General features: G+C 43.3%; 1 protein-coding gene across 1 annotated transcript in view; it reads left to right on the plus strand.

The window, feature by feature from the left end:
- Positions 1 to 13,144, plus strand: part of TJP2 (tight junction protein 2) — a 60,630-nt gene that overhangs the window by 36,481 nt on the left and 11,005 nt on the right. Inside the window, exons 8-17 of the mRNA XM_081930846.1 lie at positions 296 to 407; positions 492 to 625; positions 1,359 to 1,425; positions 3,169 to 3,319; positions 5,240 to 5,348; positions 5,750 to 5,960; positions 6,497 to 6,684; positions 7,979 to 8,074; positions 8,177 to 8,256; positions 8,411 to 8,621. Coding sequence (XP_081786972.1) covers positions 296 to 407; positions 492 to 625; positions 1,359 to 1,425; positions 3,169 to 3,319; positions 5,240 to 5,348; positions 5,750 to 5,960; positions 6,497 to 6,684; positions 7,979 to 8,074; positions 8,177 to 8,256; positions 8,411 to 8,621 — 1,359 coding nt within the window. The remainder of the gene's footprint in view (positions 1 to 295; positions 408 to 491; positions 626 to 1,358; positions 1,426 to 3,168; positions 3,320 to 5,239; positions 5,349 to 5,749; positions 5,961 to 6,496; positions 6,685 to 7,978; positions 8,075 to 8,176; positions 8,257 to 8,410; positions 8,622 to 13,144) is intronic.

Genomic DNA, 13,144 nt, shown 5'->3' on the forward strand with positions numbered 1-13,144 from the left:
GAAGTGATCATGAGGTCATGGATCTGGTGGCTAGAAGGCCACTTTGCATGTAACTTTCCCAGCTTCCTAATGGTGGTTTATGTAACTGGGCATGAGCGTTGGTCCTGCATGTTCCTTTCATGCTCCCATCTACCTCTTGTGGGCTGCCTTAAGTTCACAGGTCCTGCTTTAACTAAGCCAAAGCGCTCTCTTCTATGTGAAGGGGGAGGAGCACTCCAGTATAATGTCAATAAAACCAGCAAGGATGTTAAAATGTTTATTGTGCAGCTAAATTTATGCTCTCCTCTCTCAACAGATATTTCTGAAATAGAGTCAAACAGGTCTTGCTCCCCTCAGGAAGATAGGAGGCTGCACCATTCAGATTTAGATTCTCATTCTTCCAACGAAAAGCTAAAGGAAAAACAGAGGTAGGAAGGACGTGGTGTCACTTACATCTGTTACGGTTACTAGATCCTCAACTTTTCTATTAACTTTGTGGATTTTGTTTTAAGTGCAAAAGAAGATCCAGCCAGCAGACTATCCAAAATGGGAGCAACACCTACGCCTTTTAGATCAACCGGTGATCTCACTGCTGCTTTAATCTCAGAGACAAATAGTGAACCCAAGTACCAAGATGATCCTCCAGGTCAGTTTCACTCTCTCTCGACTTTGAAATGCTTTAATTTCAATAGGAGAAGCAGCCTTGCTTCATTCATAGAAATATAAAACCTGATCAGTTGTTAACACAGATGATTTTTAGGAAGTACATTTCATTTCTGCTGCTCCAGGCTTTCCCTTCTAATAATCTACTCTGGTGCATTAAGAATCCTTCCCCTAAGCTACTTTTATAGACGGGAGAGAGGACCGCTTGTCTTTTTCAGCACACCAACTGCATACCAAATTATCTTTCAGTTTGTCTGTTAGCAATTGTTGTTTTAAAACAGAAAATAAGCTGAGACATTGGAGGCAGCCCAATAAAACTGTATGCGTTTCACACGTTTTTTGTTTTTTACTGGTGAACTTTGTGTAAACGTAAAAGAGGGGCACTACAGCAAACTGAACTTGTGAAATAAATGCAAATGTAAAAAGAAAAATATTTTCCTTCCTCTGTTATAATAGAATTAATATTGGCAGAGTGTATTAAACATAGAGACATTTAAAGCCTTGTACCAGAAAAGGTTGGTTGGCCTTTGAGATCTGATTTGTGATATTCAGGTAAACCAACTTAAGAGAAAGTGAAAGTTATTTCTAAATAAAAAGATTTAGATACCCTAAACGTTCTTCTTTTTACTCATTTCTGTCTTTTGTGTTATTTAGAAACAAAATGGAAGCTAGTTCTATGATTCTGTGTGCATCATGTTGTTTTTTAATACGTACAGTTGTTCAGCCCAAGCCAGCCCCAAGAACGTTCCTTCAGCCAAGTCCTGAAGACCTAGCAATATATGGGTATGTGTTTTATATTTCACCTATTACTTTCATACCTTAAATATGTATTGTAGCATTCACGCGCCCTCTCCACCTCTCCAAGCCGTCCTTGGCATGCGAAAGCTTTTTCAGAACACAAAAAACAGAACAGTAGTTTGCTGCCACCACTTCCTTATCTCAGAACAGCCCCCCAAAAGTAACCTAAGGAAGGTGATTACTCTTCAGCTTTACCAGGCTGCCCCCCTCTGTGTCACTTTACCGTGAGGCAGACAGAAATCCAACAGGCTCTGGTAGGCGACTAAGTGGTCAGGTACTGGTTCAGCTTCCCCAGTAGAAAGGCACAAAAGACAAAAGCAGGAAAAGGTCCTTTTCCCAGAATTTATTAAAAAGAAAGATTATTCAGAACATAAAATTTGGCACATCTCTTACAAAACCCAAACAAAAAATAAAAACATTATTTAGTATCACTAACTACAGAACATACTCACACTCCGGCATCAGGGCAGGCCCTTTGCATGACGATGGTCTCACATGGCAAGGTGTGCTAGGCAAGATGGGTTGCCTGGCAAGATGGGCTGCGAAAAGGTCTGCATTTTGCAAGTTAGTTTCCTAAGGTTTTTTCCCCTCTTGAACCCAGGGGGATTCAAAACTTAATCCAATCAGGTCTTTAGATTAATTAGCAATTCGCCAATGGTTACATGGAGGAACAATAGCTCAGGCTTGTTAAGAGACAGCTGAATCCTGTTTATCAAAAGACCTTGAAGATTAAAGCATTCCCAGACACAGACCAGATTCTTTGAGTTGTAAATTAGCCAGATAACAGCCAGGTGTCAAGAACAACAAATCAACTAGAAACTCCCTTTCCTACAGAGGAAGGAGACACCCAATTTACACTTCTGAAGACAAGAATTCGGCAATTAAAGAACCAGATACACTTTCCCAGGATTCTACAGCATTTGGCTCTCCCATAATGCTCTTCTTTTTCATGAGCCAAAGTTTTAACTTGCTAAGATTTCCCAACATCATTACATGCATACATCAAAATTAGGTGTAATCATAGTTTAGCCAAAGCCACAATTTGCAAAATTAACTTCCAAAGAGGGTTGCAAATTGTGGTTTGGTACCACCCCTATGGTAGTTGAAATTGCAGGTGTAGCTGTAATATTAATCATAATTATCTCTTAGTGGGAGATACATAAAAAAGGAATTTGCACACCTGAGTTGGAAGGAGGCTCTGAGGCACTTCTAATCTCCTAACCATGTTAAGGAATGCAGCAGCGGCACTGCAGTAGACGGTCAGTTCTTGGCATCTGCTTCTGATCAGATCTGTAGATACAGGTCACTGCAGCCTGGGATCTCATGTGTCTGCTCACAATGTCCAGTCCCACCAAGCGCTCACACCTGTGAATACACAATTGTGTAAAACGAGGCTAGGATGCAACGGACTGTGTTCACAGGGAGACAGAGTTGTTCCCATTATTGTGGCTGCCTTTTTTCCATTGGTGACCAGAGTTGACTACCAGCTCATGGTGTGCACTGTTTTATGTCAACCTTCCCCCTACCACTATGTTTCAGTATACAGCACATGAAATAAGTGTGGTGGAAATCCCTGTACTTTTGTAATCCCATGGCTGCTTTAAATGTGTAAGTTTGCGATGCTGATGTCTTCACATGGGGACTACGTTGCCTCAGCTTTCAGGTGCTCACACATGAAATGCTCTTACACGACTCAAATCATCTCTAAAACTCCTTTTCTTTCTCAAGCCCCGGTACAAAGATGGTGAAGTTCAAGAAAGGTGACAGCGTGGGCATCAGGCTGGCAGGTGGGAATGATGTAGGAATATTTGTTGCTGGAATTCAAGAAGGTACCTCTGCAGAGCAGGAAGGCCTACAAGAGGGAGACCAGATTCTTAAGGTATACATGCTTCTGCATAGCGCTGTTTTCTTGCACGGTTCAGTGGAGAAATTGCTGTGTTTCAATATAAGTAGCTATGAAAGTTCTTTTAAAATAACATTTTAGTAAATGTGTTTGTTTCAAAACCTTGGATGGGATTCCTAATTTAAAAACAGTTGCTGAAGCAACTTGTTATGTTAAAACCTCTGGCAGCATCTTGACAACCCAGCTGAGGCAATTGTTACCTAGTTATCATTCTATTGTGTTTTCCACCAATCTTTGTGAAGGCTTACAGTACAGAATAGTACTACAGTGGTACCTTGGGTTAAGAACTTAATTTGTTCCGGAGGTCCATTCTTAACCTAAAACTGTTCTTAGCCTGAAGTACCACTTTAGCTAATGGGGCCTCCTCCTGCTGCCGCCGTGTGATTTCTGTTCTCATCCTGAAGCAAAGTTCTTAACCCGAGGTACTATTTCTGGATTAGCAGAGTCTGTAACCTGAAGCGTCTGTAACCCGAGGTACCACTGTATTCCTTCTGATCTGAACTGATTGATTTCTGAGCTCACGTTCCTCCCAGCAGCCTCCTGGGCATCACTTGTTTTAAAAGAACTTTAAGCCTTCTTCAGGCATTCTAAAGCAGGGGTCAGCAACCTTTTAAAGTAGAGGGCCAGATCACTGTCCCTCAAACCTTGCCGCAGGCCAGAGCACGCACGCGCATGCACACTCTCTCTTTACTACAGGATCCAAAGATTCCATCAAAAAACAATAATAAAGTTCCAAAGGTCTCAGTTGCGTGCCACAGCATATCTGTTCCGTTCTGAGACACCCTCCCAGGGTTCTGGGGTGTGCGAAGCTTTGTTCCCCCATTTTTAACTCTGCTACGGAACGTCTATCCCCCTCCAAGACGGGAAAGCGGAGAACATGTGTCCTGAAGCGAGCAGTTCCTTCTGCAGAAGGACACGTGTTCTCCTCTCTCCCCTCTTGGAGGGGGAGACGCATTCGGTAGCGGAGTTAAAAACGGGTGAAACAAGGCTTCATACACCCCAGAACCCTGGGAGGGTGTCTCAGAACAGAACTCGTCGCGGTGGCAGAAGGAGCAGCGAGCCAGGGGAGAGCCGGGGAGGGGCTGCCTTAAATCACGCTGGCACAAACAAAGCCCAGGCCCCTTCCTCTCGGCTCTAGAGGGAGGGAGGCAGGAGGAAAGGAAGCTGCAACCAATGAGAAGGAAACAATGCTGCTGGCACCAATCAAAGGCTAGCCCCCTTCTTCCGCAGGGCGGTGGAGAAGCCAGGAGGAGGGAGGGAGGAGGCGCCGCCATCAGGGAGAGAGAGAGAAAAATGGCGCAGCCCAAACGATATGAATCAGAACCATGCAGCGTTTTCTGGACCGTCCGTGGGCCGGATTCAGAACCCATTTGGGCCGGAACCAGCCCGCGGGCCTTAGGTTGCCGACCTCTGTTCTAAAGCATGCAGCTGCTGACCATGGTTAAGTATCCCATGAAATCCTTCTCAAAGAAGACCCATTGCAAGCAATAAATGAACCAGTTAGCCATGTCCATTGATTCATTGGGTCTACTTTGGATACAATCCAATGGTTTTAGCCTCATCCAATGCAGTATTCACTTAGCTCTTGTAACAGGCAAACTGTTCTGAAACAAATAAGGGTGTCTGATCACCCCAAATTACACATCTAAAACATTATTTTTAGAAGTATAGTGGTTAAAAGTTGGTTGTACTTTCTAGTAGAAAAATGGTTGGTACTGAGTCAGTTCAGAGAGGGAAATTGACATGTTCCTGCCCTCAGTGAATATAACCCAGAAATGTGTAAAGTTGGTTGGCTAAAATTAATATTTTGCACAAAGGCAAAACCAGCTTCTTCCTCTTTGGTGGTCTGTATCAAAGGAATCTTCTCTTAAAATCTGTTTGGTGGTTTTGTATCAGGTAAACACTCAAGATTTCAGAGGTATTATTCGAGAGGATGCTGTTCTGTACCTGTTGGAAATTCCGAAAGGAGATATTGTGACAATTCTGGCCCAGAGCAAATATGATGGTAGGCACCGGCATGTAAATTTTTGTTTATGTACTTCCTGCTTTTATCTATAGCTCAAGCTGTGTCTCAGTGTAGTAGGTGAACAGCAAATATAGCAGTAGTCAGCTGCTGCATTTTGCTCTGTTCATATTTAAAGATTTTACTGCATCTTATTGGAGAAAGTGGGTTAGTAGAAATAATTAAAGCTTCTCATTTCCATGCAGATTTTAAGTCAAAATCACCTGTATTAATGGCTCTTCAGTCATTTGCACACAGCAGATTCTTATGGAAAATATTTGCAAATCTACAATGTCCGGTAGTTTCTTTGTGCTGACTGTAGCAGTCTTCTAAGAGAGTCCCCAAAGCCCTGCTATAGACCTACTGAGAAAAATAATTGAACTAGATCTGGTCTTTATCACTAGTTTACAGAGATATAATGGCCTGCGGCAGAGGAGATTCTTTCTTCATAAGGACACATTTTGAATGTGAAAAGGAAATGCCACAAAGCTTAGCCTTCACCAGAGGGGAGGTCTTCCGAGTGGTCGATACACTGTACGATGGAAAACTGGGCCACTGGCTGGCTGTGCGGATTGAGAGCGAGTTGGAGAAGGGCCTGATTCCAAACAAAAGCAGGTATCTTAACAACCTGTAGATCATGATGTTAATTGATGTTACTCTCTCTTGTAGTTTATTCCATCTCTGTCTAGTGTTATCAAAAACAGATGGAGCATGTAAATAAGTACATGCAGAACTCAATTCTTATTTACAAGGGTCACTTGGGATCCTCTTTCCCAGTGGTGTCCTTGGGTTACACCCCTTTATTTGGTCTCATATAAATAAATAGTTGTGTTTTACTCTTATGTAGAAGAGGAAAGCGACACATTTAGAGGCAAAGACCGACGGTACTTCATGCATCTAACATGTAAAGGGGCTTTTGTGTCACACTGCTGTCCCTGCTCCTGATGTCAGGAGGTATTAGGGGAAGCAGCCAAAGACTTGGATATGTTACCTATACATACATGTACATACATAGGAATATAGTGATGGGGGCCGTCCTGTACTATTTTATAGCATCAGTTGTGTCTATGATATGCTTTTCTGCCTGCAGAAATGCACACAAGTTGACTTGCTGACTTTTACAAATGGACTAAATGCTGTTTCTTTTTCAGGGCTGAGCAGATGGCCAGTGTTCAAAATGCTCAAAGAGATGGCTCCAGTGACAGGGCAGACTTCTGGCGGATGCGTGGCCAACGGTCTGGAATGAAAAAGAATCTAAAGAAGAGCCGTGAAGATTTGACAGCAATTGCATCTGTTAGCACAAAATTTCCAGCCTATGAGCGAGTCATGCTCCGGGAGGGTGAGTGAGTGACAGCATATGAAAACTGACAGCTCATTTCCTCATTTGTAAAAGACAGCTACAGTGATTTTTTCTGGCAACTTAAACAAATCAAGCCAACTGGCTTTATCTCTAGGCTAACTGCAAGTGGTAAAGTCTGTCTCTGGTCACAACCATGTTGTGGCCTGTCCAAAACATCACATTAAATTTGTTTAGATGAGTGGTTCCCCCCCCCCCTTCAGTAACCAGTTCCTCTGCATGCCCCTCCTGTGGGCTGCCAAATAATGGAATAGTCCACAATACAAAATATGGAAACACAAACTATACTAACGCACAGTGTGTTCATAATGTTTTGAGAAGTTAAAAAAAGACATGTAAGCATTTCAGACATTACAATTGAGCTTCTGTTGTGCTGCTGTTATAACTGTAATGTGTGAGTCAGTTTTCAAAGTCAGGCTGGCTCATTTGTAGATACACTTAGTAAATACTCAGGACAATGGACTCTCTCCATCAGTGCTGCTGTGCGCCCCCTTTTCTTGAACTGTGTTGTGAAAATGTATGCTTAATTTTTTCTCTAAGTGTAGCTTATCTGCTGTCATGCTAGTATTGCATTGGCTAGAATACAGTCCATTCTCATAGATAAGCGTGGATTATTGTATATGTTAGGATAATAAATAGGTATTTTCAAAAAAACAGGCTTTGAATGTTCTTTGTTGGAACAAAATAGCGATGATGCCCTTCAAATCTGAATAACTCTTTTCAAGAGACCTCTTTTCAATATCTCTTGTGGAAAGCTTAGCAAGGAGTGTGCCAACTTTATTCTGGTTAAATGTGAGTTAGCATCTCAGCATGACACACCTGTGACTGCACAAAAGTGTTAAGGGACATGTTATTTTAAAATAACATTTAAGAGACATGTAGGGATTGTTTCAACAAAAGCAAACACACTGAAGCAATAGCTGCTGAGATGTAGAGTTAATAATTATTTTGGACTGCATTAGAACAGAACATTTGCTGTACTGACTCGTGTGAGAGATGTTTCACAGAGCCATATTGTGTGAAGGGTATCTGCAAGTAATTGTCTCTTAAGTGAGTCAGCTGCTGTTTGTTGGCCTCTGCCAATTTCCAGTGAAAGTATGTCTGAATTGTGAGGAACTTTTCCCTTTGTGAGGACAAAATGTCCTCACGTATTTTACAGATGATTATGATGATTGAATGATTTGGGGGATATTCATTTCTGTATTTTAGAGGGAACAGTTTTTTGTTTTGGTCATTATAAAATAGAAACTAGTCATATGCAGCTTTCTATTTTCAGCTGGTTTTAGGCGCCCTGTGGTGATCTTTGGTCCCATTGCAGACGTAGCAATGGAGAAACTTTGCAATGACTTGCCTGAGATGTATCATGCTGCCAGTAAGTCTTTCAGTGCTCCTCTCTTAACACAATCCTTCAGCATTTAGTGATCCACGGAAACATTATTAAGGACATGACGACATAGCTGTATTATTCTTGCAGAAACCGAGCCTAAAGATGCAGGCTCAGAAAAGTCCACCGGCGTTGTGCGTTTAAATACTGTGAGGCAAATCATTGAGCAGGTACACATATTCACTCCCCCCACCCACCCCTGGGCCGTTTCTCTTAGCTTTTTATCACGTTGGGAAGCCAAGTAGGAGATACTGGGGATGGGGATGCTGTTATTTTGCTGTCCTTTTTGTACCTGTAACCTTCCTATTGCTGCACTTTTAACAGGATAAACATGCTCTATTGGATGTGACCCCAAAAGCCGTGGATCTGTTAAACTACACCCAGTGGTTCCCAATTGTAGTTTTTTTCAACCCAGATAGCAAGCAGGGTGTGAAAGTCATGAGGCAAAGGCTAATTCCCACCTCCAACAAGAGCGCACGGAAGTTGTATGACCAAGCAAATAAGCTGAAGAGGACCTGCTCGCATCTTTTCACAGGTAGGTGGAAATAGGTTGCTTGCTTCTTTGTTTGGTTTTCTTTGAAAGCATCTCTAGGTGCAGAGTGAATTTCACATGACAGCCCTTCTCAGTGCACGGAGCAAGTCTTATTTCAGTGGAGGTCGAGTAGGAATTATGTATTGGATGGTGTATGACCCATGCTTTTTTAATATGTTGGTCACTTAGTCCCATGCATGAAATATCTTTCTTGCTTTTTTCCTGTACTTCCTTCCATCACAGAATGAATGCAAGGATCTCAGCTAAAGCATCCATACAATAAGGTTTTTAGTTTAACTTCTCAACTTGCCCATGTCAGGCCTGGTCGTTATCCTCTTCAGATCACCACACAAACGCTTCTTGTTCTTTTATAACTTTTTATTGCGTATTAACAAAACAATCTTATAAACGGTTCTTAACTTTAACTATTCTTCCTCAGAGTCACTTCTTTCAGATCCCTTCTGAGCTCTGCTTCTCCGTGACCAGCCACCCTCAAAATGGCGAAGGCGCCCTTCCCTTCGCTTTCCCCTCTTTTTCCTACCCTCCTGGCTAGAGCTGGCCTGTATCTCCCCTCCTCCCAATCTGAGCTAGAACTGAACCCTTGCCTTTCCTGGGAACAGCCGGTCCCTCCCTCTTGTTCCTCTTGCTCCCTTCTGTTAGATTCACTGCTCTCCCTCCCCCCTTGGGGAATGCTTTCTCCCTCTGAGAAACTGGAAACTTCTAACTCTTCCCTGACATCACCCCCTCCCCTAAGCCCCCCTTCCTCCTCCTCCTCGCTCTCCTCTGTTTCTGAAGGACCGAACCCTATGAACTCTTCTTCCTCGCTATCTGTCTCTTCAAAAATTTCTTGAAGATGCCAGTTATGGGGTTTTGGCTTGTGGGGATATTTTCTATGAAATTCTCTCTGCAATTCTGGAACGTTTATTTTTTCTGCTGGTTCCCATGAGTTCTCAGACTCATCTAACCCTTTCCATGCAACCAAATACTGTAATTTCCTCCTACTTATTCTCGAGTCTGATATCTCTTCCACTTCGGTCTCCTCTTCCCCCATCGTGGTGGGGAAAGGAGGTGGTTCCCTTGAACTTTGATACTTATGTGCTGATACAAACACTGACAATAAAGATCTATGAAATACAGGGTGTATTTTCATTTTTTCAGGCAAATGAAGCTTGAAAGCGACTGGGTTAATTTGAGCCTTTACTTGGAAAGGTCCCAATCTCCTTGGTTCTAGCTTTTTACACCTCCCTTGTATTGGTTGTCCCTTGGTAGACAGCCATACCCAGCTCCCTACTTGGATTTATTCCCCAACTCGCTGGTGCCTGTCTGCAGCTCTCTTGTAAGCCTCTTTAGCTTCTTCCAAATCCTCTTTCAATATCTCATGAATGCAGCTCAACTCCTCTATCATTTGTTCTGCTGCTGGTACTGCTAACTGCTCCTCTTGACCTGGGAATGCCCTTGGGTGCAAGTCATAGTTTGCCACAAATGGGGCTCTGCCCGTAGACACATGCATTGCATTATTATATGCAAACTCTGCTAGACTCAACTTCTCTAACCACCCGCTCTGCTGATAACCAGCATAACACCACAGATATTGTTGTAGTGTTGCATTCGTTCTTTCAGCTTCCCCATTGGTTTGCGGGTGTCTCGCCGACGTGAGGCTTAGCTCCACATCTAGTAACTGCATTAACCTCCTCCAAAATTGTGATGTAAATTGGGCCCCTCTATCTGAAATGATTTGTGATGGCATACCATGCAACCTAAAAATATTATCTAAAAACATCTTTGCAGTTTCCTGCGCGGTCGGAATTTTGGCACATGGTATGAAATGCGCCATCTTGGTTAGCATGTCAACTACCACAAAGATCACTGTATGCCTATGCGATGATGGTAGATCCGTTATAAAATCCATAGACACCACATCCCAAGGCCTTCCCGGCATGGGCATAGGTTGCAACAACCCTGCGGGAGCTGCTCTGGGTGCCTTGGCTCGTTGACATACTTCACAACCTCTTACATGTTGCGTTACCTCCTCCCTCAACTTTGGCCACCAAAACTGCCGTGTGATCTGATACAGGGTCTTTTCTCTACCAAAATGTCCTGCAGTCGGGTTATCATGATGTTGCCTCAACACTTTACCTCTTAATTCACCTGCAGGTACATACAGCACCCCTCTCCTGTACAACAATCCACCTTTTCCCTTGAAACCTTCCTCTTCCCCTCTACCTTTTCTCAGTTCCTCCATTTTCTTTTGTGCAAACTCATCTGTTACTGTCAAACGCTGGAATACCCTGCTGTCCACTACTATGGCTGCACACCCCCACTGATCCGATCTCAACATTTCTCGCAACTTGGGAGGTGCTTCTCCTTCCATATACTCAGGTTTGCGCGATAGCGCGTCTGCACGAACGTTTTGATGCCCAGGTATGTACTCAATCCTAAAATTAAACCCAGCAAAAAACTCCGCCCACCTAATTTGCCTTTGGTTTAGCTGTCTAGCAGTTCTCCAATACTCTAAATTCTTATGATCTGTTTGTACCACCACCTGATGTGACGCCCCTTCCAAAAAATGTCTCCACACTTTAAAGGCAGCATGCACAGCTAAAAGTTCCTTATCAAATATGGTGTAGTTTTGTTCTGATTGATTTAATTTTCTAGAGTAGAAGGCACAGGGTCTCCAGTCCCCTTCCTTGTCCTGTTGCAGCAGAATGGCCCCAATAGCCCTATCAGAGGCGTCAGTTTCTACCTTCATACGTTTACTTGGATCTAGGTACATAAGATATTTTTCTGAAGCAAACACCGCCTTTAATTTGTCAAAGGCCTTCTGTGCTTCCTCAGACCAACTGAATGTCCCCTTGCCTCTTAGACAATCAGTCAGTGGTGTTGTGATTTTAGAGTAATTACCTATGAATTTACGATAGAAATTAGCAAATCCTAAAAACCTCTGTAGATCTTTCTTAGTTTTAGGTGCCTTCCATTCCACCACTGCCTGAACTTTACTGGGGTCCATGTGCACCCCTTTGTGGGAAATGCAATATCCCAGGAACTCCACCTTTTGTGTGTGGAACTTACACTTTTCTAACTTCACATATAACCTGTTGGTCCTCAATCTCTCTAACACCTGTGTGACATGTTTTACATGTTCCTCCATACTTTCACTATATATTAAGAGGTCATCTAAATAAGAGACACAGAACTGATCCAGTATACCTGCCAAGACGTGATTGATGAAGGTTTGAAATACCCCTGAGCCATTTTGCAAGCCAAAAGGCATTACCAAGAATTCAAATGCACCATACTTAGTACAAAAACTGGTTTTCCACTCATCCCCTTCTCTGACCCTTATCAGATTATATGCTCCTCGTAGATCAAGCTTGGTAAAGACTTTGGCTGACCTTACTCTCTCTAAGAGGTCATCTGTACGTGGCAGTGGGCACATGCGAGGCTTCATTTGGCTATTAAGGATTCTGAAGTCACATACTAAACTCGGTGCCCCTTCCTCCCCTTTCTTTTTGACAAAAAAGACGGGAGCACCCCCAGAGGCCGTGGACTCTCTAATAAAACCTCTCTGCAAATTCTTTTGCAGGAACTCCCTCAATGCTGCAGATTCTACTTCCGACATGGCATATATCTTGCTTGGTGGCAACTGTGCCCCAGGGACTAGATCTATCTTGCAATCATAGGGCCTATGTGGTGGAAGTTTATCCGCTTCTTTTTCACAAAAAAACATCCCGATAAGCAATATATTGTGACGGAATCTCACTTTCATTCCCCATCAACTTCCCTTCCACCTCTGTTCCCATTACTTCCACCGAGATTTTCCCCTTTTGCCCCAAACAATGTGTCATACAATAGATCGAACCAAAAACCAAAAACCTTTGATGCCAGGCAATCACCGGATTATGACGATTGAGCCAACTCATGCCCAGCACCATCGGGTGCCCAGCTAGTTTGGTCACATGAAATGCCCTGGTCTCTGAGTGATTACCCATATCCATTCTCATTGGTGGAGTCTCGTAAGTCACTTCTCCTGAAAGTAGCGGTCTGCCGTCGATTGTTTTCACTCGCAGTGGGAAATTCAAAGGTAACAAAGCGATTTTGTGTTCCTGTACCAATTTCTGGTCTATGAAATCTGCTGACGCTCCTGAGTCTAACAGCGCCTCTACCTGGACCCTGTGTCCATTGGGTATTTGTAGTTGCACCTTCAGTGTTAGTCCTGGAATAGGTGGTTCAGCGTGAGAGCCTTCTATTGCTTCTCCACCCGGCTGCAAGCTCCCATTTCCAGCCGGGGACATTCGTTTCCCTGATGCAGTTCCTTCGGGCAATTGTCTTCTCCCATGTCTGCTCCAGATATAGACTCCCATCCTTTACGATTGCGACATTTTCAGATAGGTAGCCGTGTTGGTCTGCCATAGTCAAAACAAAAAAAAATTTCTTCCAGTAGCACCTTAAAGACCAACTAAGTTAGTTCTTGGTATGAGCTTTCGTGTGCATGCACACTTCTTCTTGCGGCTCAATGTGGTGCCTTC

The sequence above is a fragment of the Podarcis melisellensis genome, assembly GCF_964234715.1.
Source record: "Podarcis melisellensis genome assembly, chromosome: 11".
NCBI classification, from domain to species: domain Eukaryota; kingdom Metazoa; phylum Chordata; class Lepidosauria; order Squamata; family Lacertidae; genus Podarcis; species Podarcis melisellensis.